A 26058-nucleotide genomic window follows, 5' to 3' on the forward strand; every position below is an offset into this window, starting at 1 on the left:
AGGTTACCCTCTGAGAAAAGCGACTTCTCTATTTAACCACTCAAGATGTGAATATCTGTTGTGAACCAGATGCAGAGCTAACAACCACAGATCCAGGAATCAAAGGCTACTCCTCACAAACAATACACTCTCCTTGTTCCTGAAACCACACTCAGTAACCTCTGCAAGTATTACAGAAAGTAGGTATGCCAGGTCCAAAAGGCAATTGCAGCCATACGTTTCTGATAACTGGATTAATTTCAAACCTTAGTGGAAGTTTTATGAACAAAGGTGGTAATTGATGACATACAGTTTTTAGGACTATGGAGCAGTTTTTGCAAAATAAGATGCACTGTATTGCCAATTTGGTCAACAGCTGAAACTTAAAACACTCGGATTTTGAAATATGCTGATATATGTGAATCATGTGACAAAGGTTGGTTTCTCTCTTACCTAAGCATAATATTCCATTTTAGGAAATATAATCATTCAGAAATAATTTGTTCAAAAAATGTTAAAGTGTTAGTCGTTCAGTTGTGTCTGACTCTATGTGACGCCAGGGACTGTAGCCCACCAGCCTCCTCTGTCCAAGGGATTCTCCAGGTAAGAATACTGGAGTGGGTTGCCATGCCCTCCTACAGATGATCTTCCCAACCCAGGGACTGAAGCCCTGTCTCCTGCATTGCAGGCAGACTCTTTACTGACTGAGCCACCATCCCTGAAATAAACCAAGTTCCATTCTCTAAAACCCAATGAGTTCCTTGAAAGGAATATACGTAGAAATGAGGGTTTATAAATTTTTGTTAACTCCACAAAAAATCATGGAATTAAACATTCACAGGTGTGACATTTCAAAATTCCCTAAATTTAAACTATATTAATAAGATCTTAGTGTAATTACAATCCGTTCTTCTCAAATATGACTTTAACAAAACATAAGTGTTTTCACAGTCAGGTCCTAACCAGTCTGGAATCCCAGTGTGGAACAGAGCCTGGACACTGAGCCGGTGCTCAGTCAATGTGAGGAAGGAAGCAACGAAGGAATGAAAGCAGTTCAAAATTGGGCACATATATCTATGAGCGGGAAAAAAGTATTTTTCCTGAAATAAATTAAAAGTTATACTTCTAAAAGCATCATGTACTGTTTTCAACCCATGAATTAGAAGTAAAGGTACATTGTGGTATGGAACACATGCTCTGCAACTGTTTGAATTAATACACTGCTGTTAATTATTCCAAAACACAGCTGAGAAAAAAGGGAAGGAACTGATACTTCTTCATATTTAAAAAAATATGCACATAGCAGCACTTGGTAGTATTTTTGTAAAAATAAGAAGCCACAAGAATAATGCCAGCCCTTCTGGGTTTTAACTGTTCTTAATTGAAATAAGATTAAACAGGTCTAAACTGACAAATGTTTCCAATCGCCTCATTGCATGTGAGACTTCAGAACTTTTTTTTTTTGGTCATCTTTGCTACATAGGTGATAAAATATTATTCTATATTTTAGATAATGGCGGATTTCTTTTTTATCTGAAGGGCTGTATGAGAAACAAAGCATTACGTTTCAGACAAGAGGCCTCACACTTTGACGTTATCCACCCAACCATTTGGCTGGCTCCCACCTACACGGGGTCACAATGCAAAGTAAAGTCACCTCTGAGCATTTTTGTGAACTTCAAGGCCAAACAACTGCATAAATAATCTGCAGGCCACAGACCATCATCAAAGTCTGGAATTTATGCAAATAACTCTGCTTACATTGAACAGATCTGTAAGGCTGTAAGCTTCTCCAGCCTAAATAAATGGTAATGGAGAGCTTTAGTGGTACAAGATTGCTCTCTACAGGCCAAACTGCAGAATGACATACAAGACAATTGGAGTGGTGGGGAACAGAGATAAACAATGTTTTATCAGGCGTTTACTGACGAGTAGATAACCCTCATTCTTCATGCACAGGTTTCATAACACACATTGGGATATGTATGGATAGTTTTTGATCTAAAACTACACTCCAGTTTTAGAGTTCCCTATTATTTCCTACTTATTTTCTTCTAGAGGTTTATCTTCTGAAAAATGTAAATTACTTTTCTGCTGGGAAAAAGTTCTGTTTCAATAATGTATTCTAATACCTCTGAATGTATACTGAAGCTCTACAGTCTACAGAATTCCACAGGGAATCTATATTGATAAATTCAATTGTTTTGGGTAGAGCGATCAATCACAAAATTTGGAATTAGTTTCCATGATTTGAACATATCTCATGAGGAGAAGGGACAGTTTACATTATTGATGTAAGATGTTATGGAAAACCCAAACAAACTTGTGAACAACCCAATACTTTCCCCCAGACTTTATACAGCTTTCAAAATCCATTGGTCAAAACTATCTACTTTAAATATTTAGAGTGATTTAAAGGGCATGTATATTTCAAACTGCATTTCTTCTTTAAGAAAATATCAAATACTTTGGTTTATAATAAAGCTCAGCTGGAATAACAATAACAATAAAGTAATCTGATTTTTCACTGGAAAAATATCAAATTAATACTGAATTTTGGTAATTTATATAGCAAGTCACATTTTCTGAAATATGGAGAGTGATGTTTAAAATGCAGATCCAGTGGGATAGGTGAGGGAGGCTCAAGAGGGAGGGAATATATATATAGTTATGACTGCTTTGCATTGTTGTATGATAGAAACCAACAAAACATTGTAAAGCAATTATTGTCCAATTAGAAAATATAAAAGAAAAACAAAATATAAAAGGGATAGTCAGGAAAAAAAATAAAATGCAGATCTTCAATACTGTAAGACAAGTTATTAGAAATGCATTTTCCCTGCAACCATAGAGAAATTCCAACTCTAAAGAGAGTAGGTTTCAAAACTGAATAATATATTATGGTTAAAACACATCAACAATCTGTCACACCATATGTACAAATAAACATACCCCACTATCACCGCACACACCATAAACGAGGCCAACGAAACATCTGAAAAGGTAGAGCAAATTCTTCCTATACTGTTACAGACGCTAAATAACACTGTCAACATTTTCTAAGAGATGCATAAAGGAAAAGCTATCATTTTTAACACTGCTATTTATATAGTTCAAACATTCTGCTTGGCCATCTGATAAAGATGTTCCACACATCCTCAATTTTAAAAAACACAATTTAGAGCATATTCAGGTTGAGGAAGGAAGACTATTCTTCATAATTGGATTTTGGTATTAAATAATAAAATTTTAATTATAATATATCTTTGGCATATTTAGAAGTGATAATCTTAGTTGAAATTCTAATAATGAGAGTTCAGCTATAACAAAATCACCTAAGAAAAGGCATTGTGATAGTAATGAGTGTGCTAGTTTATCCTGATTTATAGCCAACTGTATATTGGTCAGCATCTCCCCCCAACTAAAATATGAATTTTAAGCAATTAGATGATGTAATAAATGTGTGTAATAGAACCTATAACTTTAAAGGTGGAAGTGATGAGGACATTAACATACAGGTGTTTTTTTTCCCCACTATTAGTGTCTCCTGAAGAGTAAATGTTTTATATATGGTATTTAATTGTATATAATCATAATATAATTATGTAATGATGAAATGATCTCAATTTTATTTTAATTAAGTATATAATCTTTTTATTAGAAATAGTTCTCTATAATTAAATTGTTCAGGAGAAATTTTAGTAAAGATTGAAGATGAACCATGTAATTTCTAAAAGCAGATTCATAACAAGTTTTCTGTGAAATTAAAATTTAATTCAGCTAACCATATTAGTCCTCAGTAAATTGGGTTGTTACTTTTCCAACTGATTTATACTTTGTCAGTCAGTATAATTGTGAACAGAATTAGTGAATATGTTCAGGTTGTGTGAGAGAATTATTAATTAAGGGTAAGAAAAAGTTTTTAATATTGCCCTGTTAGGCAAAATGGATTTCAAAGGCCGTATTATTATTTACCTGGGGCAAATAAATTCATATGTAGAACTCTAATTCTATCATAACATATTTATTAACCATAATACTGGATAAGAATTTTCCATTGTGCTTATGAAGGTTTTAGGAACAAAAATATAAGGCTGAATAATAAAAATTGTATTATGGTGGACACTTTTCCTAAGGCTATCTATCAAAATCAACTGAAATTATTGATCACAAGAAGAAGTATCATTATTCTGTTGTTATAATCGCAATGCACATAGCAAGGTAGCTTTTCCTTTTTTTTTTTTTAACAGTGTTTGTGTATTGTTTTAATGTGGATTTTGTATTGGGAAAATTGCTTATATATGCAACAAAATATTTTCTCTCTGCAGAAATTTGACATTTTTTCTTATTTATGTATATTCATTGTTCTCATGCTAAACATGAATAAATTCTAAAACTAAATTCACATTATCAATATGAATTCTAGACCTATCAGGCCTCCTTCTAGCAAGGAATGTTACTTTTATCTTTGTTACTTTCTCTGCAAAACTTATTGGTAACATACTTTCAGAAAATGCCAGCCAATAAACTACACTAAAATAATTTTCTTTATAAAAGCACAGTGATCTTTGGCATCGTTCACTATTTTCAAAGCCATAAAAGAACAGATAACAAATATATGACTCACAAATTATCAATTATGAAAAATAATCTGGTTCAGAAAGCTGCACTAATGCAAAAAGATGGATCACTTGTCACAAACCAATAAAGGCTATTGTTTGTGAATCCAATATTTGATTTTATCATTTATGTTGGGCAACTTAAAATGATTTTTAAACCACATTACTTTTTGAAAAAAAATTGTTATAAAGGTGAACATGGGGGTTGTGGGGAGAAGAAACCAGATGTGTAATCTGTCATCCTTGAAACAATTTACCATCTTACATTGAGTCCAGCATACAAGTCTAAATCGCAAAGACCTGGTCAGGAAGGATGGATGCATTAGAAAGAACACTTCTGTATTCCAGAAAATGGACAGAAGCAGAAGTCCAGTAGACTTTGAGTCTATCCTTTTCATGTGCCTTTCCACTGGCTGAACATCTGCAGCTCTGATGTTTCATTATGCAGGGACATTTAAACTCTATGTTTCTTAAGTGAAGTGTTGTTTATTACATTCCTGCTTTTGTTTATTTTGTATTACACAGAGGGAAGCACAATGAGGATCCCAAGCTTAGAAAACCTTTATGATTGATTCTTTTCACATTCATAATTTTATAATGATGGAAGAGGTACAATTCTTTCCAACCAAGAAGAGCATCTGTGTGAGTTGCTGGGGCCAGAAATGTCCTGTATGGTGCTATCCAAGGGCCACTCGAATTCCCTCCCTGCTCTCTGATAACTCAGTTACAACATTTTACCCCTGCTTGTAAGTAAGGGCTTGGATGTCTAAGCACATCAGAAATACTTTCCATAAGGCCAGTGATAAAACGCACATATGTTATCTGGGGGTGACCCATTCCCTCTCCTAGACAATAGGCTTGATCATCAGATGATACACGACACGGTGAATTTCAGGGACACGATAATGCCAGACACAGGCAGACGGTAGCAGGGACCATAATGCAGATAATGGGGAGTGATGTCAGGATAATGATGTGCCTGGATGGGTATCTGATGGGGAGAACGGAAAATGGTGAAAGAAGGGGTGGATTTAAGGGTAAAAAGATTGTCACATCCTAGAGACATTATCGTACAGTGGGCCTTTCCAGCAGACATCTCCTTTCCCTACTCAGTGAAAACCACTGGAAATTCTGAAATACACAGAAAAAGGAAGAACTCAAGGGCCTAATTATATATGCCAAAACATAGAAACATAAGAAAAATAAAGTATTAAACCCTGGCTTACCCTTCTAATAGTTTGTTTGAGGTGGGGGTCATGAATGCTCTTGGATATATTCTTAGTTGGACACAAAAAAAGAAGTGAAAATGAGGTTGGGGGATGGACATAATTGAGTAACTGTTCAATTATGGCAACTGCTAGCTAATGAAGACCTATTACAACTAAGTTTTTAATAGAAAATGTGCTAATTGACTAGGTTGGAGCTCAGAACGAGCATATGGCTAAGATGTTTGATTACCTAGTCTGGTTCCATGACAGTGATCAACTCTAACACTGTATAAAGGAGAGTTTCTATGACAACTACTGAGCTTGCTGACTAAGGTGTGGGTGACCAGCCTGAGGGGTGAGATATTCTAAATCACGCATCTTGCATTAGTCTGCACACTTGTGTGACCTGGGGGTTCACCGGCCCAGGTGTGTTTTGTCTTGTCCCTTACTCAAAATATCCATCTTGTTCTCAGTGTTGACAAAGCTTAAATCAGCCTCTTATGTGAAGAATATTGCATGCTATTTGTTTTTTAATTTTATTTTAAAATTTATTTATTTTTTATGCTATAAATCTAATCTGCTTATAAAAGTGAAAAGTCAACACACCACCTAGGTCTGAGTCTAGCGTTCAACCTCAGTCAGGAGTGATTATAATGATTTCTGAAGTTTCTAGGGGGTAGGGGGCCAGTCTCAAAGTCAAAGTCAGCCTGTACAGCAACTTTCAGGAAAGGGCAACTTCATCATCCATAATTTTAGACAAAAACTTTCTTTTCCAGAGTCATTCTAAACTAAAATTCAAAACAGGTGCTTGATGCTAAGGCTGTAACCAAAATATTCCCCCTCTATAACCTGCAACTCTGATAAGACTTCCCTCGGAAATATAGTGGTTACATAGCCCTTGTATGGCTTTAACAAACCCCTATTTTCTTCCTTCTGCACCATACAATGTGCAGTCTATTTGCACCCATTCAGGACTAAATTACAGATAAAGTTACAGCAAATTTGTTTTCTCAAAAAAGCAGTCAGCCCTAATATCCCTTGAGTAATAAAAGCCTCGTCTTTCATTCAGAACTAGAACTGGCATAATTTTCTCCAAGAAACAAACTCTACTTCCTGTGACAATGGGCCTGTTCTTAAAATCTGAATGGGATACAGCTCAATTTGCAGGTGTTCAGGTATAAAGGTAAAAGGGCATTTGACCCCCCAACTGGCAATTGTTGCTGTGGTAGGTAACTTCGGTTTCCTAGTTATATCATTCTACTAGATAAGCTGCCAGAGTTTTCAGCCCTGAATTACAGAGGCAGGCTCAAGTGAATCAATAATTTACACAGATATATCTCACTCATTCTGATGGTATAAAGATACATACTAACAGTCTGCTGCAACCACGGAACAAAGCCAGAGAGACATTATTTAAAAAGAAAGAGAGAAAAAGAAACCCATTTATCCATGTGAGCAAAAACATTATGTAATAATGACCTCATGGCTTATTAATTTTATTTTTTCAACTGTTTTAACAAATATTGTGATGAGGTAAATAAACTCTTTATGAATCTCAATAAGGTTGCTCTGGTGAACTTTAAGCTAACAGTTCAAACTTTCAGATTGACTTTAAAATAGGATGATGTTAAACACAGCAATATAATGCAAATCACTTGAAAAGATTTGTGCACCTAAGAAGTTTAGGGTAACTAGCTTAACTAAATCCCTCCAATATTTTATTACTGAATTTCAGTATAAAATTACTTTTTAAAAGAAGAGAATCAAATACATTTAGGGACTGTTCTCTAAGACTATTGTTAATATAGCCTTATGCTGTTAATTATTACCTGGGGAAAATTACACAGTGTTTTACTCACTAATACTATGACATTTTTATTAACTCATAATCCCTGTGCTAACAGTGGTACATTAAACAAGTTATAATTAAGAGGGCTGCAAATATTAAAAATGCCTACTTTAAAATTCTTCAATCATGTTAAAGGGAATCCGAGTTCCTCTTAAGGAAAGCAGTACCCAAACCAGTGTGGTTATAATATAAATTAATAATCAATAGCCTAGACAGCTTGAATAATATTTTCATAAGTTCTTGTTTTCTTGTCCTTAAGGATGAAGGGAACCCATGGTCTAAAAACATGTTAAAAATCTCTCCTAGCAACTTTAATTATAAAAAGTGAATGTTTCTTGACAGATCTGAAAATTTATTTGAGGACAAGATGCATTAGAAGTTGGTGCCTTGCCCATTCTTTTTTAGTTCAAGGCTGGACATACGTCTAGCTGGGACACACGAACCGATTATGTTCAGAGTTGCTTTAGGAAGACTGTGCAAAGTTAATCAGGGCAATAGATTCAATGAGAAGGAGGGTCGCAAATAGAGATAATACTCAGGTACCCTAATTTCCTCCACATGGAGAAAGGATCTTTTCCTTTCTTTTCCAAGGGACCCTCCCACCCCCACCCCTGCTCTGGGGAATAGGGTAGACGCTAAAAGTCTGAAAGCAAGGAAGTGCATGTAGGAGGAAAAAAGAATAGAAAAAAAGCGAGAGAGATCAACTCGTGGTCTCTACCTAGAGTCCTTCAGCCTTTCTGCGTGATACTCTGGGGCTGCCAGTTAACATTTCTAGCCTTCCAAGAAAATGTAACTAGTCCCTTAAAAGTGGAGAGAGGAAGGAGGAAAAATGGAGTGCCCCATTTCTGACAGTCAAAAGGGAGAGGAGAGAAATGTTCCCACACTGATCTCATTAAGATGACGAGAATAATGAGTGTGAATCTTATGTATGAATCTCACAGTAGATAGAGGAGGGCATAAATGTATCCCACATTCACCCTTTTATGAAGCCTGATATACTACATTTATTCTTAGCTTCATCTGATACTACTGTTGGGGGTTTCGGTTACAATATTACAGCTTTAACTTCCAGTTTTGCTGCTAAAGTCATCTGAGTCAGTCATTCAACACAGCTTTATTGAGTGTGCATGAAAACGGGGAAGATCTGTTAATGGAACTGAAATGCATCTCAAGCAGAACAGCCTGAATTTATCTCCTGTCACTGGTTCTAGTGACGGATTAAAAATACTGAAAAAATGGCATTTTTCATTTTATGATCTAGTTTTTTCCTAGTTCCTTAAACTTAGGTTAAACATTCTAGTCTATTAGAAATTGAACTTGGGTATTATTATGCTTCCCACATACTTTTGGAGGAGGAGCTGTGCATTTTTAGCAAATACCCATGAGAAATTTTTCCTTGCGATATATCTTCCTTTCTTAGGTCCAGTACAGGATATGTTCAAATAATGATTTTAAGTTAAATCATTTTTTAAAGACTGATACAAATTTTGAAGATTACATAGCTCTCAGGAACAAAACCCTGTATTGTTGAGGTCCTGTATGTTATTCAAGCCTAAATGATCCAAGATCCCTCATACTTAAGAACTTCAAAGCATTTCATATAGATGATTTAATTTAGCTTTCTTCACTTGAGTAACTACAATAGCAATAAATTGGTGGACCAACTTTATAGCAAACTATACCTCACATAATTTATATAACAAGTGGGCAACACCCTACAAATTCTATGAATAACAGTATCTTAAAATATGCCCAGATTATTATTAATTCAGTACTTCCAACACTTTGTAAAGGAATATAATATTTCATTTTATTGCTTAATTATATGCTAGAAGAATTTTGAATCTATGTTATTTTAAAGGAAATTTAGGATTGGAGCAAACCAATGAAATTAAATCACCACTTTTCCTAGGTAATTCACAATACGTACACTTTTTTTCCTGGCATTTATTTAGTCTAATGGAAATTCGGGCATGGACAGGTTGATCTCCTACCATTAAATCGATATGGATCAATATAGATGGTTTAAACTGTTTAAGCAACTCACGATATAGTATATGTTTAAAATCTGGGAAGTATAGTCTTAAAGAGTCTACATTTACTTTTGGGAATGAGTAATTTATACTACTTAGAGGCCAAATGACATTTCTTTGCTTGTCTAAAATGCACCTCCCTCAAATACACAGTGAACTTTTTGTATTCTCTATTACTATACACACATCTCTGCAGTGTTTGGGGGAGCTGTAATGTGATGTGATCGCAACTAGTAGAGAAGTATATCAAAAGACAAAATATGCACTTATTACATGAACTGCAGGAATAATACTAAGCAAAGCAAGGAAAGATTTACTATTTTGAGTGGGCAATTCCAGCCCTTTCAGGTCAACACATTTCTTAATAAGACATACCAAGAATTTGGAGCCTAATTTTACACTTTTAGAACTCTACAGAACAATGTCTCACACTTGGTTTTCCTTAATTAAGGACAACAACTTACAAACTTCATGATAAAGATTCTCTCTTTCTCATTCTCTTCCTTTCTCTCTTCTCAATGCTGCTGTCTTTGAAACATTCATTACCAACAATTGGGGGAGGAGAGTAAATGCCTCAGTAAGTCGCTTTCCCTTGTAACACTTTAATTTCCTCCACCATAAAATTATCTCTAAGCTCCCTTCTAACCATAACACTCTATGACTTCATTGCCACACTTAAAAGCCTATACAGTCTCCACTTCTGTGGGTCCCTTACCTTTGCCATGAGGAAGATGGTCTATCTGAAGCTAGGATTGGGGTGGGTGTGGTTCTCGGCGTTTTCAACACCAAGCCGTGACGGCACTCTAATCTACTTCCTACATACGACATTTCCATTCTACAGCTAGTACTCTAGGACTGACAGGCTCTGGGAATGGTTCTCTGTCATTACTTATGACATTAGACATCACAATGATTTGTGGCCCCCAAATTGTCACTACAGGGCAATGTGTCCCAGGGTCAAAGGAACTGTCTTACAAAACAGATGCATCTTGCCTGGAGGTTTTTGAGTCTATATGAAAAAATAAAAAGTTTTAATTACACATCAACCAAGATAGGACTTAGAAATAAAACTGTGGTAGGAGGCTCATATTCTGAGAATCGAAAAAATGAAGGAAATAGTGCACATCCAGACCAACAGAACCTAGGTTAAAGGTCTCTCCTAAAAATACCAGCCTCCTGGTTGGGGCATGTAATAGTCTCATGCAATGGAAGAACCAAGATCTATATACAATAATTTAAACAAATCCAGGTAAGTTTTCAACATTTCTACCTAACTAGAGAAAGAGACCTCAGCTTTCTGAACTTCCACATTTATATTTTATTTTTCTCCTTCACTCATATCACTTCAAAATATATAATAACACCTCTTTTATACAACCTCAGTATAATAATTTGTAGGTAACTCATGGACTACTTGCAACTTTAGCAATCTCTTATTTTAAATTAAATCCAAAGGATTTCTCTGATTGACTAAGGAAAACAGTACTTAATTCACCAACATTTTATAATAAAATTGGATGATATATTCTTGTTTCAAACACGTAAGCATTGCCTGAAGTCGGCTTGGCAGAAACTCTAGAAATTGCTAACTATGGAAAATGCAGTAGAATTATTTTTATATAGCTAAGTGGGATATAAAACATCATATGTTTACTTATTATTGACAAATTACAACAGTAAAAGTTGTTTGATTCCTATGAGGAACTGAGTGATCAGCCATGCAGAATAGCCAGTAGAACATGTATCCTCACTGTTTAAAATGACTTTTCTATTCCACAACCCCTTTGCCTTCCCTTCCCGTGAAGATCTGATAGGTAATCAAGTCTAATGAAGTGTTCTTTTTATATCTCTGACATAATGATATCCATTTAGGAATATAAAGATTATCTATTAGTCATAAATATAGTACAATGTATGGACAAAACCCATCTAACCCTCATAATGATGGAGATATTACTTAGCCCAGAATTAACGTTCACCTCACTTCTCCTTTTCAGGGAAGCACTACAATGCACCCTTGGAACTGGTGTAGAGCAGAAAGCTCCCATATGGGGTTTCATAGGGAGAAAATGTAATTCTTCAGTCTCTATGAAGCCAGACAAAACTTCTCCTTTCATTGGACTCCAATATAGTCAATAATTTTGTGTAAACATCACAAATTCTCTTTCCTCAGACTGATTATCTATGGGAATCATTTGCATTGTATGCAAACTACAGAAATTCTAAACTAGACTTTACCACCAAGAGCATGAATGTAAACATAGTTAAACTCACATTAAACCTCCTCTAGAGCATTGCATTCTCAATGGGGTTGAGATGGCACCCAAGGGGGCAAAAATTGGTTCTTAGGGGACAGCACAGAGAATCTTGCATATCACAGTGATTTGTGGCCCCCAAAGCTCAACACTCCCTGAGAAAATCTTATTTCTTAGTATTTCATTTCTCTCATTAAATTAAATGAAAAGCTTCTCCTTAGGGGAGTGAATATGGAAAACTGTCGAGAAATGCTGATTTAAAACAAAAGAAAAGCCAAGTTTTGTCTGTAAAATCCTTTTCCTCATCCTTAAAATCAGGGTTGCCTTTCATTTTTACCCAAATATCTGTTTACACTTTGATGTGATTTCCGTCTTTCCTTGTGAGCTCCTCTCTGAATTTCTCTTCATTACTTCTCTTTGAGCCAGTGGCTGATGACTGGTACAAATGCGAGAAATGGTCACTCTTTCATCTTCAGTGTTACTGATCTCTAATGTTACCACTTGCTGAGGGTCAGATCTCTGTCATCAGAGCAAAATAGTGGATGCAGTGCAGAGTCCTAACTCACAGACCTACCATGGCAAGAGTGATCCTACATCTCTATTCATTCTACCTGTAATGTTAAAACATGGTAAAATGATGGCAAGGAAGGGGGCAATGAAAATCTTTCTTAACAGCATTTCAGGTTAGCTTCTCACTTGTTAAATTAACTCGAATACACCATAATTCTAAGCTATATCTTCATAACTGGTCAAAATAGAAAAATCAGACAATAGAAAGCATCCTACTCCTTACTTCTTAATATTTATCCCATACAAAAGGGCATGAAAACATTTGGAGAATTAAGTCACTGTCTAAAGTATGGTAATGACTGCATTTCTGTGGCAATGTACAATCTTTCAGAAGAGCTATTATTCTTAGTTTACAAAATTTTACTAAAATAAATTTCATAATTATTCATTTACACTTTCTCTTTTGCAAAACATTTGACAGAATATTATTTTGGAAAGAACTATGCCTTGCTATGTTGCTTAGAATGTGTGTCCCCAACAATTTAAATTGAAGCTGGAGGGTGGAAACTTCTTCGGAGAATAAGAATATTGGTTTAGGAATCTGAGGACAGACAGTGAAACATCTCTAATTTCATTATTTTGTCATTTTTAATCCTTAGTCAACTTAATCATAAAATCTGGACCATGCAACATATTTTTTAAGGATCACATAAAGATTCTGAGGCTGCAACTACAAGATATGTAATGCAAGAAGGCTGCCTGGTGTCATCCCAACTTTCATTGCACATACCAGTAAGATTCACGAGGAGGCTAATTCCTAGATTCAGTATGGTATTATTGTTATGCTGGTGATACTTGAGCTTTATGTTTGATTATAATACAGTGCAACTGCACTGTACTTGAAAAAAAAGTGAAACAATTTCATTTTCTTCAAGTCACCCACAGAATGTCCCCAGATGATAACATCTGACAACTTTCTGCTTTAGAGAACAAAGAAAGGAGAGTAGAAATGATAGAAAAGGTTTGCGATGTGTTTTAAGAATTAAATTCCTCTTGTAAATACAAAATAAAACCTAAGAGGAATTAGCTTTTTGAACTGTAGTAGATTCTACATCTTATGTGATTACCTACCTCCAAAGAGCAGGAGGCCCTTTCACTGACATCTATTAAAATAAACAAAAAAGGGGCACTGGCACCGTTTAAAGAAAGTTAGGTGCTGATTTGAGGAAGTGCTACATTGGTATATGTAATAGCCACAAAAATAAAACAAAAGAATTATACATTTAAATAGATCTACAAAGTGAACTAGAGCAGCATCCTCAAGGATTAGAGAAATCTAGTTAAAATGCTTTGTCCTATTAATATTTGATTTTAGCTAATTGTGATCAGTCCTAAAATTCAACTCACTTCAAAAATCTGGTCTCTGCTAGAATTTATATGCGATGCTTTTGAAAGGCATCACTTTAAAAAAACCTACTTTTTTCATTAGCTAATGCTTGAAAACAGTTTCCTTCCATGGAATCTAGATAAATTTTGGAAAAACGTATACTTTGAACACCAACTTGAAGTGCCAGCATGTTCATATGAATTGGGTACGCAGTCTACTCACTGAAAAGTGTAGTACTAGAAGTTTCTAAGTGTCAATGGTCTCTGATGTTGTAATAGGAATTTTAGGCAACTTTGGAGATATACAGTCTTCGAAAGCAATGAAATTCTGTACAGGCTTTCTCTTTCTCACACATTTATGAAGGAAATGCTTAATGTACCTTTAAAATTTATATAAACTAAATCAGAAGTATTGTTTATAAACTTGGTAAGTACTTACATCAGGGGAAAGCATACATAAAGAAGGGTTGGCAAAAGGTCTTGGAAGTTTAAATTTACATAATTCTAGGAAAATTCAAGAATATATGGATAGGACCATCAGTTACAGATCATTTTACTTTAGTACTTATTTCTATGGTTTTTAGGGGTCCTTCTGTTTTGCTGTTTCGGGGAGAAAACAAAAATTATGTCTGGAACATTTCCAATTTTTCTGCTAGCACTAAAAAAAAAAAAATTGTAGCAACAACAAAAGCGTCTATAAAAATCATTTGAAAATTGCTACAGACCTGAAGCATAATTTTGTTGGTGTGGTATTATTGATGCCTCTTAAATTATTGAAACTGGAAATTTCTGTTGAAATTCAAAGTTGTTACCTCCCATACAGCCAGTACAATCACTCTCTATTGCTCAGTGAAGGCTAAGACTTGAATCTGAACTACGGGAGATCTGGACGTGTCTTTGTTTTCACATTAATATTTCTTCTTAAGTGATGCTCCCTTTCCAGTCCCTGAACATGAAGGCCACTTAAAATGTCCTTATTGTTTGTAATAACTTTTAGAAAAATCCATATGCTGTTTAATAGCAGCAGGCTTTCTACACAGGAAGTGCTCGATATGGTTTCCTGGGGAGCCTATTGTCTTCCAGTCCTTGTATACCAGCCACATAGCCCTTGCAAGTTCAGTTCCTCCTTTGCTTGTGCTTCCTCCATTTTATTTTATTTCATTTTTTTATCATTTGGCTACAGAGAGCTGCCTCATGCCATTCTTTGCATACATCATCTCTGGTTTTTCTCTTTTGCTGCATAATGGCCCCGCTTTGCTCAGAGTCGCTGCTGTCCCAAGTGTGATCCTTTACTAAAACAGGGATTGAATGAAGGTGGAGCTCAAATTATCTGGGAGCAAAGGAAAACCAGGCATTTGAAAAGGACCCAGAAAGGAACGAGTAATGAACCAGAGTGGCCTCAGTGAATTGCTCTAGAGGGAATTCTCAGTTTTGACACAAAAGGAATGCCTGGATACCAAGACAAACCTAAGGGGGGGAAATCTCAGTAGGAAGCCTGCCTCGTCCGGCTGGTCAGCCTGGAGGGGTGAAGCCAGTAGCTCTGCAGATAGGAAGAGAAACACATGTATTTTATGAGTAATGGTTGAGCATTCAAACATGCCGTTTTGGAACACAAGGTACTTTGAGGAGTTGACATCCCTTCATATTTCATGTTCATTGTCCCTCTAAGTAAAATATGTGTCTCCCTTTAGTTATTCTGTTAGGAATCGTGCTTTAAAAGCAGGAGGACATTTTTGATAATGCACATCTTAAACTTTTCATTAAACTACCAAATTTAAATTCTACCTTTTTGTGCACTCTGACATTTTTGTCTGGCATTTTCATTAATTTTGCGACATACATAAATGTAGCTGAAATGTTAACTGATCAATACTTTGTCTCTCTCATGTAGCACTAGCGCTCCGTTCCCTAAGGACCACACAGCAGAACAGAAATTAAATGTGTAAAATATCAAATGTTAATGTTAAACACAGCGGCACTTACTGTATAACGACAGAAAAGGCTAAAACAATTCCAAATGGACAGATGGTACCACAAATTATCTACAATCCCATTTAAAGATTAAAGTTTGTCCTGTAAAATAATTCTCTGACGCACACTGAAGTGTGTCCTTTTACTGATAGCTCAGTTGTCCAATTATTTTTGTGCTCATTACAGTGAGAAATGACAGTACTGAAAAAGAGAATGAGCACTCTTTTTTTCCCCCCATGTTGCATCCACTGACATCCACAAGAACACACATGTCTGGTCAAGAGCCTGATGAAAATTAAACCCAACTGATGAGACATTTACACGTCTACAATAGATGATTCCCAAAGACAAGCGTCCCTGCCTTCCACATCACATACGTATGGGTTTGCTCTTAAGCATACAATATTCGTAGTAAAATTTAAAAACCTAATTCATGGCACACAACAACAAGGACATTCCCAGGCACATGCCTGCTTATATTTCATCCATCACCTTCCAGGCTGATTTCTATTTCTCATAGTGTCAGCCGGCTTTGAACCTGCCACAGAACACACAAGTAGCACAAAAAGAGAGCAGGGCAGCTCTTCCCCTGCATTGCTCCTGCTCTCCACTCTAACTGACATCAGGACAAAAATGACTGTTTTTCTGTTTAAATTTCACTACTCTACATTTACTTTTGGATGCTAACTTAGAAAAGAAAAAGAAAACAGGATAGAAAAAAAGGCACTTAAACATTATAAAGTTTACTGATCTGGGCCTAAAACCAAGCAGCATAATGGTACTAACGCATGTGCTCCATGAGGCAGCTGCATTTATGAAAAAGTGGGCCAAGTGGAACCAATATTATAATAATAGACCCGTGATCCATCAACAGGGAATGATGGGAACAATATGTTTGTAACAATGGGGTGCTGCTCATAGCCTCTCCTAATGGAAAGCAGTTCTTTTCAATAAACTGGCCTAAAAAGGCTCTGGTTATGCAATAAGATCTTTGAAACATTTCATTTTTAAGTACATCATTTAATATCTAGAAGATGAATAAAAATCCTACCACGGTGTTTTCTTTTTTCCTGAATCGTTATGATGTTAAGATTACAAGGTACATATTTTAAAAGCTCTTTTGGAAAGGAAATAATATCTGTGTGGCTTTGGGCAAGGTACTTAACTTTTCCGTGCCTCAGCTTCTTCCTCTGCAAATCAGGAAAATAACAGTATCTACTTCAAATAAGGTTGCTGGGAATATTTAATTTACTAATGCACAAAAGGCACTTTCATGCTGTAGTGCCTGGAAAAGTGTTTCGGCACATAAATTTGTGATAGATATTAGTTGTCATTATATAAGGGTTTTTTATATTAGAATTTAATCTGAGGTTAAAAGAGATGATGGATGGAGGATTATGAAATAATTTAGAATTCCAATATAAGGTCTAGGAAAAATTACTAAAAGGTATTAAGCTAAGCCTATCATCATTTAATCACTAGCTTTATTAGAGCAAACTCTTATCTATACGGCATCATTGAACAAAGTTTCTCCACATTAGAAAAATATTTCAGACTGACTGGATCATTGATTGGTCTACTGATTTAGACAGTTATTTACACCGGGAGCCTACTAAGGGGCTAGATCCTCTGCAGGTGATGCTGGAGTCCCAGGAGAAAAAGGCAGGGCCCCCATTCTCCTGGAACTCCTAGTTCAGGTCCAGATCAATGAAGCTGGTTGTTGTTATTTGCTGTTTTAATGACATTCAACAGACTGAAATCCAGTGCTTCTTTTTTTCAATGAAACCGTTAATAATATTGCTTCTTCTCAAAATTCCTGATAACATGTATTCACATTGTAGTTTGGGGCCTGTTTTTTCTCCATGGGTGTCAGGAGCCCCTTTTCCTATCTTTATTATGGCCTCCCTGCCCCTCCTTGCTGAAAACGTCTTGCATTCAGCTTGTTTCGCAGGATCGAGTCTGTTAGAAACTGACCACCAGCTGAAAGAGAGACCGCTACCTTTCTTTCCCAGTGAATTTCGACTCCCGTACAGTGAAATTACTCAAGTACTGTGTAGCTAAGTTTCTCAGAATTTCACTGGCTGATATACATATTTTTTCAATCAGTAGGAAATTGTGAGGAAAGTCGACCATCTTGGATTCATTGTACAGGAGAGACCTCTAGAAGCCAGGTGAAGATTGTGAAGACTTACATACACACTGTAATGCTGAAATATCCAAAATGAAGGTTCCTGAACAAATGATATAATATACGGGTTTCTCTGTTTGCAAATGCCATAAATAGCTATGAAACAAAGGGGAGAAACAAAGATGGCAGATGACACTCTCGGTAGAATATTACTGTGTCTGCTATACGGCCCCCTAGAATCTGGACGTAATGGCATAAAATACACATATAAACTCAACATCATTTTTTTTTTCCCCTCACTAACATTAAAGTGCCTCTATGATGCTGAAAAACAACAACAAAGTTTGCTTAACAGTACTCCAATGTATTTATCATGAGAAAGAGCTAAATAAAAGGATATTGAGAGAGGCAGATTTTCTTTTCTAAAACTTAATGATGATGCCAGTCGCTTTCTTTAAGGAGACAACAACATGTCTATGGGAAGCAGGCTGCCTAACTTTCTGGTAACTCACAACACAAAGGGACGTACACACTCTTTGTTCCATGTGCTCAGACATTAATGAAAGTCCAGCACAAGGCCTGAGAGGAGGACAGGGCTCAAAGTATTGAACTGATGTGCCTACACTCATTTGAATGGTAATTCTAAAATGTTGACTTGTTACTATAATTAAAGCTCTTCTTGTAAGCCCCCAAGATAAAGTCATAGTCCGTGAAATCCGCAAATATAAGGACACATAAGGGTACTCATATTCTAACAAGTATGACAATAAAATGAAAGATTTCAAAAGGACGACTCCACTTAAACTTCAGACTGAAATCCTGAATACGCAAAAATAATGTGAGAGCAGAAAAATCTCAGCTGAAGCTCAGAGGAAAGAATTCTTTCTGAATTTCCAGCTTTGCAAGTTGGTTTCATCAGCAATTTTTAAATAACCAAAGTAAAAGGCCACTGGATGAATGTTGTCAGAGGACTCTGGAACTATCAAATTTCTCACTTGTACCTTTTTAAAAACTGGAAATCTCAGAAATAATAAAGCATTCATCCACTTCCAATCGTGATTCACATATTAAAGTATTACAACTAGCATTCTACTGCCAAAGATTTTCTTATTTTGAAAAGATATCCATAGGATAAATACAATTAAAATGAGGATGGTCAAGATTCTTAATTTTTTTTTTTTTTTTTAACACTGAGGACTTTTCTTGGCCCTGCTATTGGGCTTTGGGATTATGCAACATGTAAAATTTTACTTTTTAACTGTCACAGAGAAAATTGCACATTGGCTGAGATGTCTTGTATTCCGGAAATCTGAGGCGGGGAGCGGGGATGTATTCTTGGACTCAGACCTTGAACATCCATCAGGTTCCTGCCCACGGCAAATCTGCCCAGTCAAATCTCAAAATAGAAGTTAAAAATGGCCACATCGACATAACTGTAACTAGAGCCGCAGAAACATGCAGCTATGATTACCGAATTTAATGAATAACAATGTAAGTAATACAGTATGATCATACCACAAAAGCAGCGAGGCTCCTTGGGGGTGAATCCCAGTCAAAGCAACTATTAACATAGTATGCAGCATTTACGAGCACCATGACACAACGCTTCGTTCTGATAAAGTTCCTTAGCAGCAGCTGTAAAGGAAGATGAAAGCCACTATTAGAATTTGCAAGACTAAAATCTATCAGATATGCTACAAAATTCTTCAAGTTTAGTGTGACTTAATATGAATTCAGAAAGTTAATAAAGTTGTAAGAATATACCAAGCAATTTGGCTCACAACTTAGAGGGAGAGAGGTATATCTGGAGAAGGTGGAAAGAACAAAATTACAACAGCAATTTCTAAGTTAAGTATATTTGCATAAAGAGTAATATCATGCAAGTTGAGTTACCTCTGTTCAAAAGAAAAAAAAAAATTCCAACGGATCAAAAACATTTTTTTTGACACTTAAAATGCTGAGAACTTTAAATATATTTAAAATTTCTGAAATCCTGTGCTTTTAAAATTCTTTAAATGCTTTCATTTCAAGATATTTCAAAGTGAAATTGCTAACTTGAGATGTTTTTATTGAGGAGCTTAGAAAAAACCTGTCAAGTATTGCTTTATTATAGAAAAAGGAATATTTTATCACCATTTCAGTAGGATTTCCCTTTCTTCCTATCATATTTCATTCCTCTTCTCTCTTTTCCCTCTTCCTCTCTCTCCTTCCCACAATAAATTTTACCCACATTTCTCATTACTTTTTCCTAATTTTTGATTTAGGGAAAAATGTATGGTAACCAAGTACTTTACAAAATATTTTCTTAAAAAAGGTATATGACAAGCTATTACATATAAATTATGCTACAAGAATATATTGTACAACACAAGAAATATAGCCAATATTTTATAGTAATGACAAATTGAACAAATCTTTAAAAATTGTGACTCACTACACTGTACACCTGTAACAGAATATTGTGCATCAATTACACCTCAATAAAAAAAGGGACAAAAAATAAACTGTAGATATGGAACAAGATTAAGAGGTATATGGGAATTTATATAATTAAAAAATTTAAAACTAAGGCATGGCTACAGCTGTAAGACAAACAGCCCATATACTAGATACAGATTCAAAAAATTACATAGTTATGTTAATAATTAGAGTAATTATGTCTGCAGGTTAATATTTTGCTACTTACAAGTATATTTCAAGGCTAATCTGGTATTTTCAAGAAGTAGCTATGTAAAGTTAACTGGGCTTATATGGAAAACATCTGCCTATATATGTACATATAGAAGCACGTACATACACAGCAGTTTAAACCAGTTAAAATTTCTTTCTGGCAAAGTAAAAAGTGTCCCTATTTGTTTCCTTCTTGGCCCCTACTCACCTTTAAGAGTTTTACTATTTTTAAATATAACTGTGGAAAAATGTAATCTGTATTTCCATTCAGATAGATATTTCATTTGTACCTCATGCACCGTCTTTAAACAATTAAAGATTCCACTGTTTTTGGTGAAGTGATTGGAATAAAAACAAAGTAGTTTTGGTCTTCTAATAGCACAGAAAATTATTAAATATTTTAACACACACAGATGAGTTCTGTAAACTGTAGAGTCTCAGATGTATTTTATTTTCGATGTGTTAATTGAAAGTAAACAACTTTTAAAAGGGGAAACTTAGTGCTCTTTTCTTCACTTGATATCAAATCAAATTTTAAGCTACAAGTCTAATTACAAGATATCAAGTCTAAAATTCCTTCCTGATAGGAAAATCAGGGTTCTTGATTTTCTATTTCCTGAGCTAAAAATGCCAATAAAAGTTCACTTCTAAAAGATCATAGTCAAAGTCTAATTAACAGGAGGGTCTCCCTTAAAAGATGGAGCCCCCTCTCTCGTGGATTAGAGGGAAGAGCTATACACTGGGCTTGCTTTACACACACCTGCATCATACCTGTGGGTGGTCTGGACGTATATTTGAACCTCAGCTTTTGGTGTTCTCATTTACACATTCCATGGCAATCAAATTGTATTTTATGTTCAAAATGATCATTCTTTTGCAAACGAATGAATACATATCCATTCTATGCAGAGCCTACAGTATCCCCTTTCCTTTCTGACCACCCCCATTCAACTTATTAGTTTGGTATTGTCCTTGTTTGATCTTTCAAGGAAAAGAAGGGAAGAGAGAAAAAGAAAGAAGAAAAGAAAGAGCCATTTCACATCAGTAGATGATCAAACATTCCATAGTCTTTCCCCACCCGCCCCACACCTCCAAAGTTTATTTGAATTTACATAGATGTTTTACAGATAAAATCAGGTCTTCCCAGAGGGATTCATCTTTCCTCGCTGTTTACCTGTTTAGAGAGTCTGTTTTCCTCTTCAATGTACTTCTGTTCTTTGGGTATTAATGTTCGTAAGCTGGCTTTCACCTATACATCAACATATGTGTCTGTTATGGATGAATATATTACAAATGTTTACAAGTTTTTCACGCAGTTCAATTTGCAATCATTGCTAAAGTTTCAAAGTCCTGGCTGCGGTTCCCATAAAATATAAATGTATACAGTGGCGCATGCATGCGCTTTCCATTTCTGATGCCGGCAGGCAGTAGCCACAGCACAGCCGCAGCGGCAGCCGCCAACTATAACAGAAAGTGTGGGTGTGCCAGGCAGTGGCAGAAGCGTATTCTCCAGGAGACATCAAGGTTTAGAGAAAATGAGGGATGACAGAAATTCTCTACAAATCAGGAACAAAAGCTTTCATGAAACTGAACTCTTTAGCAGTACAAAAAAGCCAAAGTTAAGACTTACAGCATTAAAAATCACATCTATTTCAAGATAGATGACCCCCTTTGTTGGCCCTGTCAGCTGCTTGTTTTTCAAGACGTAGGCTTTCTGTTCACCATTTTGAATCTGCGGGAAAAGGACATGACAGCCGTCTGTCTCGCGGTCTCCACTGAATACACTCCCTCGGTGACCTTTGACCCCCAGCTGCTGAAACTGACAGAGAACCCAAAACAACTGTGGCAATTCTGACAAGTACCTGTTCATTACCAGGATCGAGTCTGTCAGGAAAAATTAACTATCATGGGATTCAACATGGCCGTGAATTGAGTATGTTAAAATTTTTAGTGTTCTTATTACAGACCTTGGTTGAGAAATGACAGATATAGAGCTGAGGGTTTGTTTTTTTTTTTTTTTTCTTGAGCAAAAGCAACACAGAGCTGTGTGTCATGTGAATAAAACTTACGGACAGCAAGGGTATAGCAACTTTGCCCAGAAAGTCAGCACTTCGATCCCGATCTTCATCATAAACTGTCACTTCAAGAACTGAATGGATATCTTTAATGTTGCTGCAAAATAAATATATGTAAGGGGAAAAAAAAAAGACTTCATCAGTGGGGAACAAGAACACAAATGCTTTTGAAAATTTAGATAGCTCCAGCTGATTTGATGTATATGTGTTTTATGTATGCTATTTGCATATACGTGTACATAGGGCAGATTGGTGTCTGACAGAATTTCCCACAATGCATCTTAGTAGACAGCAGTGATGGTTCTATTATCTGGAATTTTGAATACAATTTTAATTTTAAGTTATAATTTTTCAATAAAATATAACTTCCATCTGGATGGCCACAGAATAAATCACTGTTTAAAAAAAACACCCATCAATAAGTGGCACTGATTTTTTTAGGCTTTTTCTTCTTCTCATTATTACAATAATTTCTATCTTCTTCTAACTCCCACATAAAACACCACCAGGTTTGATTTCAGCAAGAGTCACAGTATATTTTGTACCATTTGTCTTTTTTTTAATAATTTTTATCCACAGCTCTCATCAAAATGCTAACTTATTTCTGTTAAGTTTATAGTAAAAATTAACTACACAGAATACAGAATGGAGAAAATGTAACATTGATAGCTATTGTACCACCCTAGGATTTAGAAATTAAGTAGTGCTCCATTATGTTCCAAAGACAACATATGCTAATAAACAACTGTGCAAGCTCTTCATATTTTTGTTTCTAGAAAAATAAGCCCCAATTGTTGACAGCATTTATTCTTTGATCAAACTGTTTACCAAGAAAACATGAATTAAGAAAAAACAAAAAATGAATATATTCATTACTGAAAGACTGCAGCCACATGTGAGAAGAGGCTTTATCAGAACACAATCAATTAATGGCTTTGATAATAATCAAACCTATTCATTCAATTATGCATTCCAGAGAAAAACACTCTCTACAACCTTCTTAGGAGTGCAAGTCTCCTGACCAGGCTTTCATCTCTTATAAAAATGTGAAATTCCTTAAAGATAAATTGGTCAGATAATTAAATCTGATTAGTTACTGGATCTTAAGCAAGGACATTATAAGAAATTAATGAGGAATTTAGCAGTTTCTCATATACAAAAAAATAAAACTATGTTAGAAAACTTTTAAGAAGTACTTCTATTCGGAGAATTTTCCTTTGTTCAGAGTTCATTTCTAAAGCCCAGCTTAAAAAAAAAAATCCACAAATTTAGGAGATACTACAGAGTAGCATTGGCAGCTTTTACAGTGAATGACTGGAAAGATTTACAAACTTTTTAAAACAAAAAGAAAATTAACTCAAAGGGTTTTTTCTTCTTTGGGGAGGCGGGGGGGTAAGTAGGACAGTACTTAATATTCTTATTGTGCTAAAATGCAACAAACCAAAACTAAAGCATCTGCTGAATCTGAGACTGGATTGTTTGCTGATTTGAGCAATGGAACAAATAGAGCTTTGTCCTCCTTGGTGTCAATGCGATTGGGGAGAATTTCAATAGAAAGTATAAAAGGAAGAAGCAGTATGGCAATTCAGTTAATGGGAGCAAAATCCTTAGTCAAAAAATGCACAGCTTAAAAAAAATATCTGTATAAACACACACAAAAATGGCATACCCTTTCCCCAGGTTTCACTCTCAGGAAGGTAATACAATTATGCAATTCATTGTTGCTGGCAAAGGCAGGCCAGATGCGCTGAACTGGTAATCAGTTAAGAAAAAACACACAAAAATCTCGAAAATAAATATCATTTAGCATCATTCTTGAAGCAAGCTCAAGGTAACGACTACTTACAATGTGAAGACTTTGTTCCACTCAGGGTTCAGATTTTTGTAGACAGTATGTGTTAGCAGCCTATCATTGTTCAGCTCAACCACACAAAACGGGTCACTTTTACCTACAAGAAATATGGGGGGCCAGTTTTAGTATAAATAGCACCCAAAGCTATCAGTATCGTGACCACGACCACATCTCTTTTCTAAAAAGTTTTACAGAAAACAGAAAGTACAATTTTAAAAGTTAAACAAACAAACAAACAAACATTAATATAGAGTTAGATGTAACAGGGTGATGTTAACAGTTGTGATTCAGAGCAATTTAGAACTTGAAAAAAGTTTTAAAGCGCTAATTTATATAGCTACTTTAATTTGCAAATTTTGTTTTTACAAAAATAATGTAACTGCCAATAATGAGGGCAAATGCAATATGTGCCCATCCCTAAATCAGGTTTTATTTAATTTAATGATCATTTGAAAAGTTCAACCCCTTCACTTTACATGCATAAAGTTGCATGTATTTTCCAACTCATCTGAGTCACTAGGAACTTGTAATAGAAATTCCTAAACAAGTTTATTTTGGGAAAACTGCTATTTTGCAGAACTACAATATTTTAATCCGACTTGCGATTCTCTTATGAAATATCTATGGCATCACAAAAAGGTAAATTAGACCCTCTGAGGCAGAAAAAAATTCTGCCATTTGAAACTTAACCTCAACAAACCAATCTGCATGCTAAAGAGATGTATTTTTTCTGTCCACAGAGAGTAAAGGATTTGGAAGTTATCACATGTTTACAGCCACTCTGCGCAACCATAGTCAAACCTCATCTATTCAGTAATTATATCTTGTGATGTCCTCAATATTTTTGTAATGTCATGTCCTATATTATAAGAACCTGTAAAGTCAGAGGCTCTATGGGGGCAGTATTAATGATATTAGTGCAGCATGTAATTTGTTTGATACCTTATACAAATGACAATGAAATCAATATTTAGACAAAGCTGTCCAGAGGTCATATCTTTTAAACGACAATATTGATTTAGACTACATAAGAGGTTAATGTGCATATTATTAACTTTAATGATAAAGAATAATTGTTTTAAATGCATTGTGAATTGTAGTCACAGTAGTTTACACTTCTGTGAAAGCTTAAATATCATTGAAGATTTTCCTATTAAAATTTAATAGGAAAGAATTCATTAGCTAGCAAGGACAGATAAGCTATGTATTCCCACAAAGCAGTGTATTTACTTTCCATATTGTAATATTTAAAATGAGCTGTATAAACTTTGACTTACCTTTAATTTAACTTTGACTTACCTTTTAATTTACCTCTTTATTAATTTTACATTATAAAAGAGATTTAATATGTGTGTGTGTTAGTTTGGTGGCCTCATATAGCCCAGGATAACTGCATAATTTAACATTATGGTAGTCTTTTCAATTTTTGGTCTTGGGATTAATTTTCAATAAAGAATAGAGAACTGAAAGTCTTTCAGGTCTGGTGAAAATTTCACCCTTGATTTAGGATCTGTGTTTTTTTT

The 26058-nt window shown here is 35.3% G+C and overlaps 1 protein-coding gene across 1 annotated transcript in view; it reads right to left on the reverse strand.

Annotated features, from left to right (window-relative positions):
- MCTP1 (multiple C2 and transmembrane domain containing 1) overlaps positions 1 to 26058 on the reverse strand; it is a 557082-nt gene that overhangs the window by 139993 nt on the left and 391031 nt on the right. The window contains exons 13-17 of the mRNA XM_052642765.1: positions 24530 to 24632; positions 22678 to 22780; positions 22239 to 22427; positions 21783 to 21857; positions 19454 to 19573 (exon numbers count right to left, since the gene is read on the reverse strand). Coding sequence (XP_052498725.1) covers positions 19454 to 19573; positions 21783 to 21857; positions 22239 to 22427; positions 22678 to 22780; positions 24530 to 24632 — 590 coding nt within the window. The remainder of the gene's footprint in view (positions 1 to 19453; positions 19574 to 21782; positions 21858 to 22238; positions 22428 to 22677; positions 22781 to 24529; positions 24633 to 26058) is intronic.

The sequence above is a fragment of the Budorcas taxicolor genome, chromosome 7 (genome assembly GCF_023091745.1).
Source record: "Budorcas taxicolor isolate Tak-1 chromosome 7, Takin1.1, whole genome shotgun sequence".
In the NCBI taxonomy this organism is placed as follows: Eukaryota; Metazoa; Chordata; class Mammalia; order Artiodactyla; family Bovidae; genus Budorcas; species Budorcas taxicolor.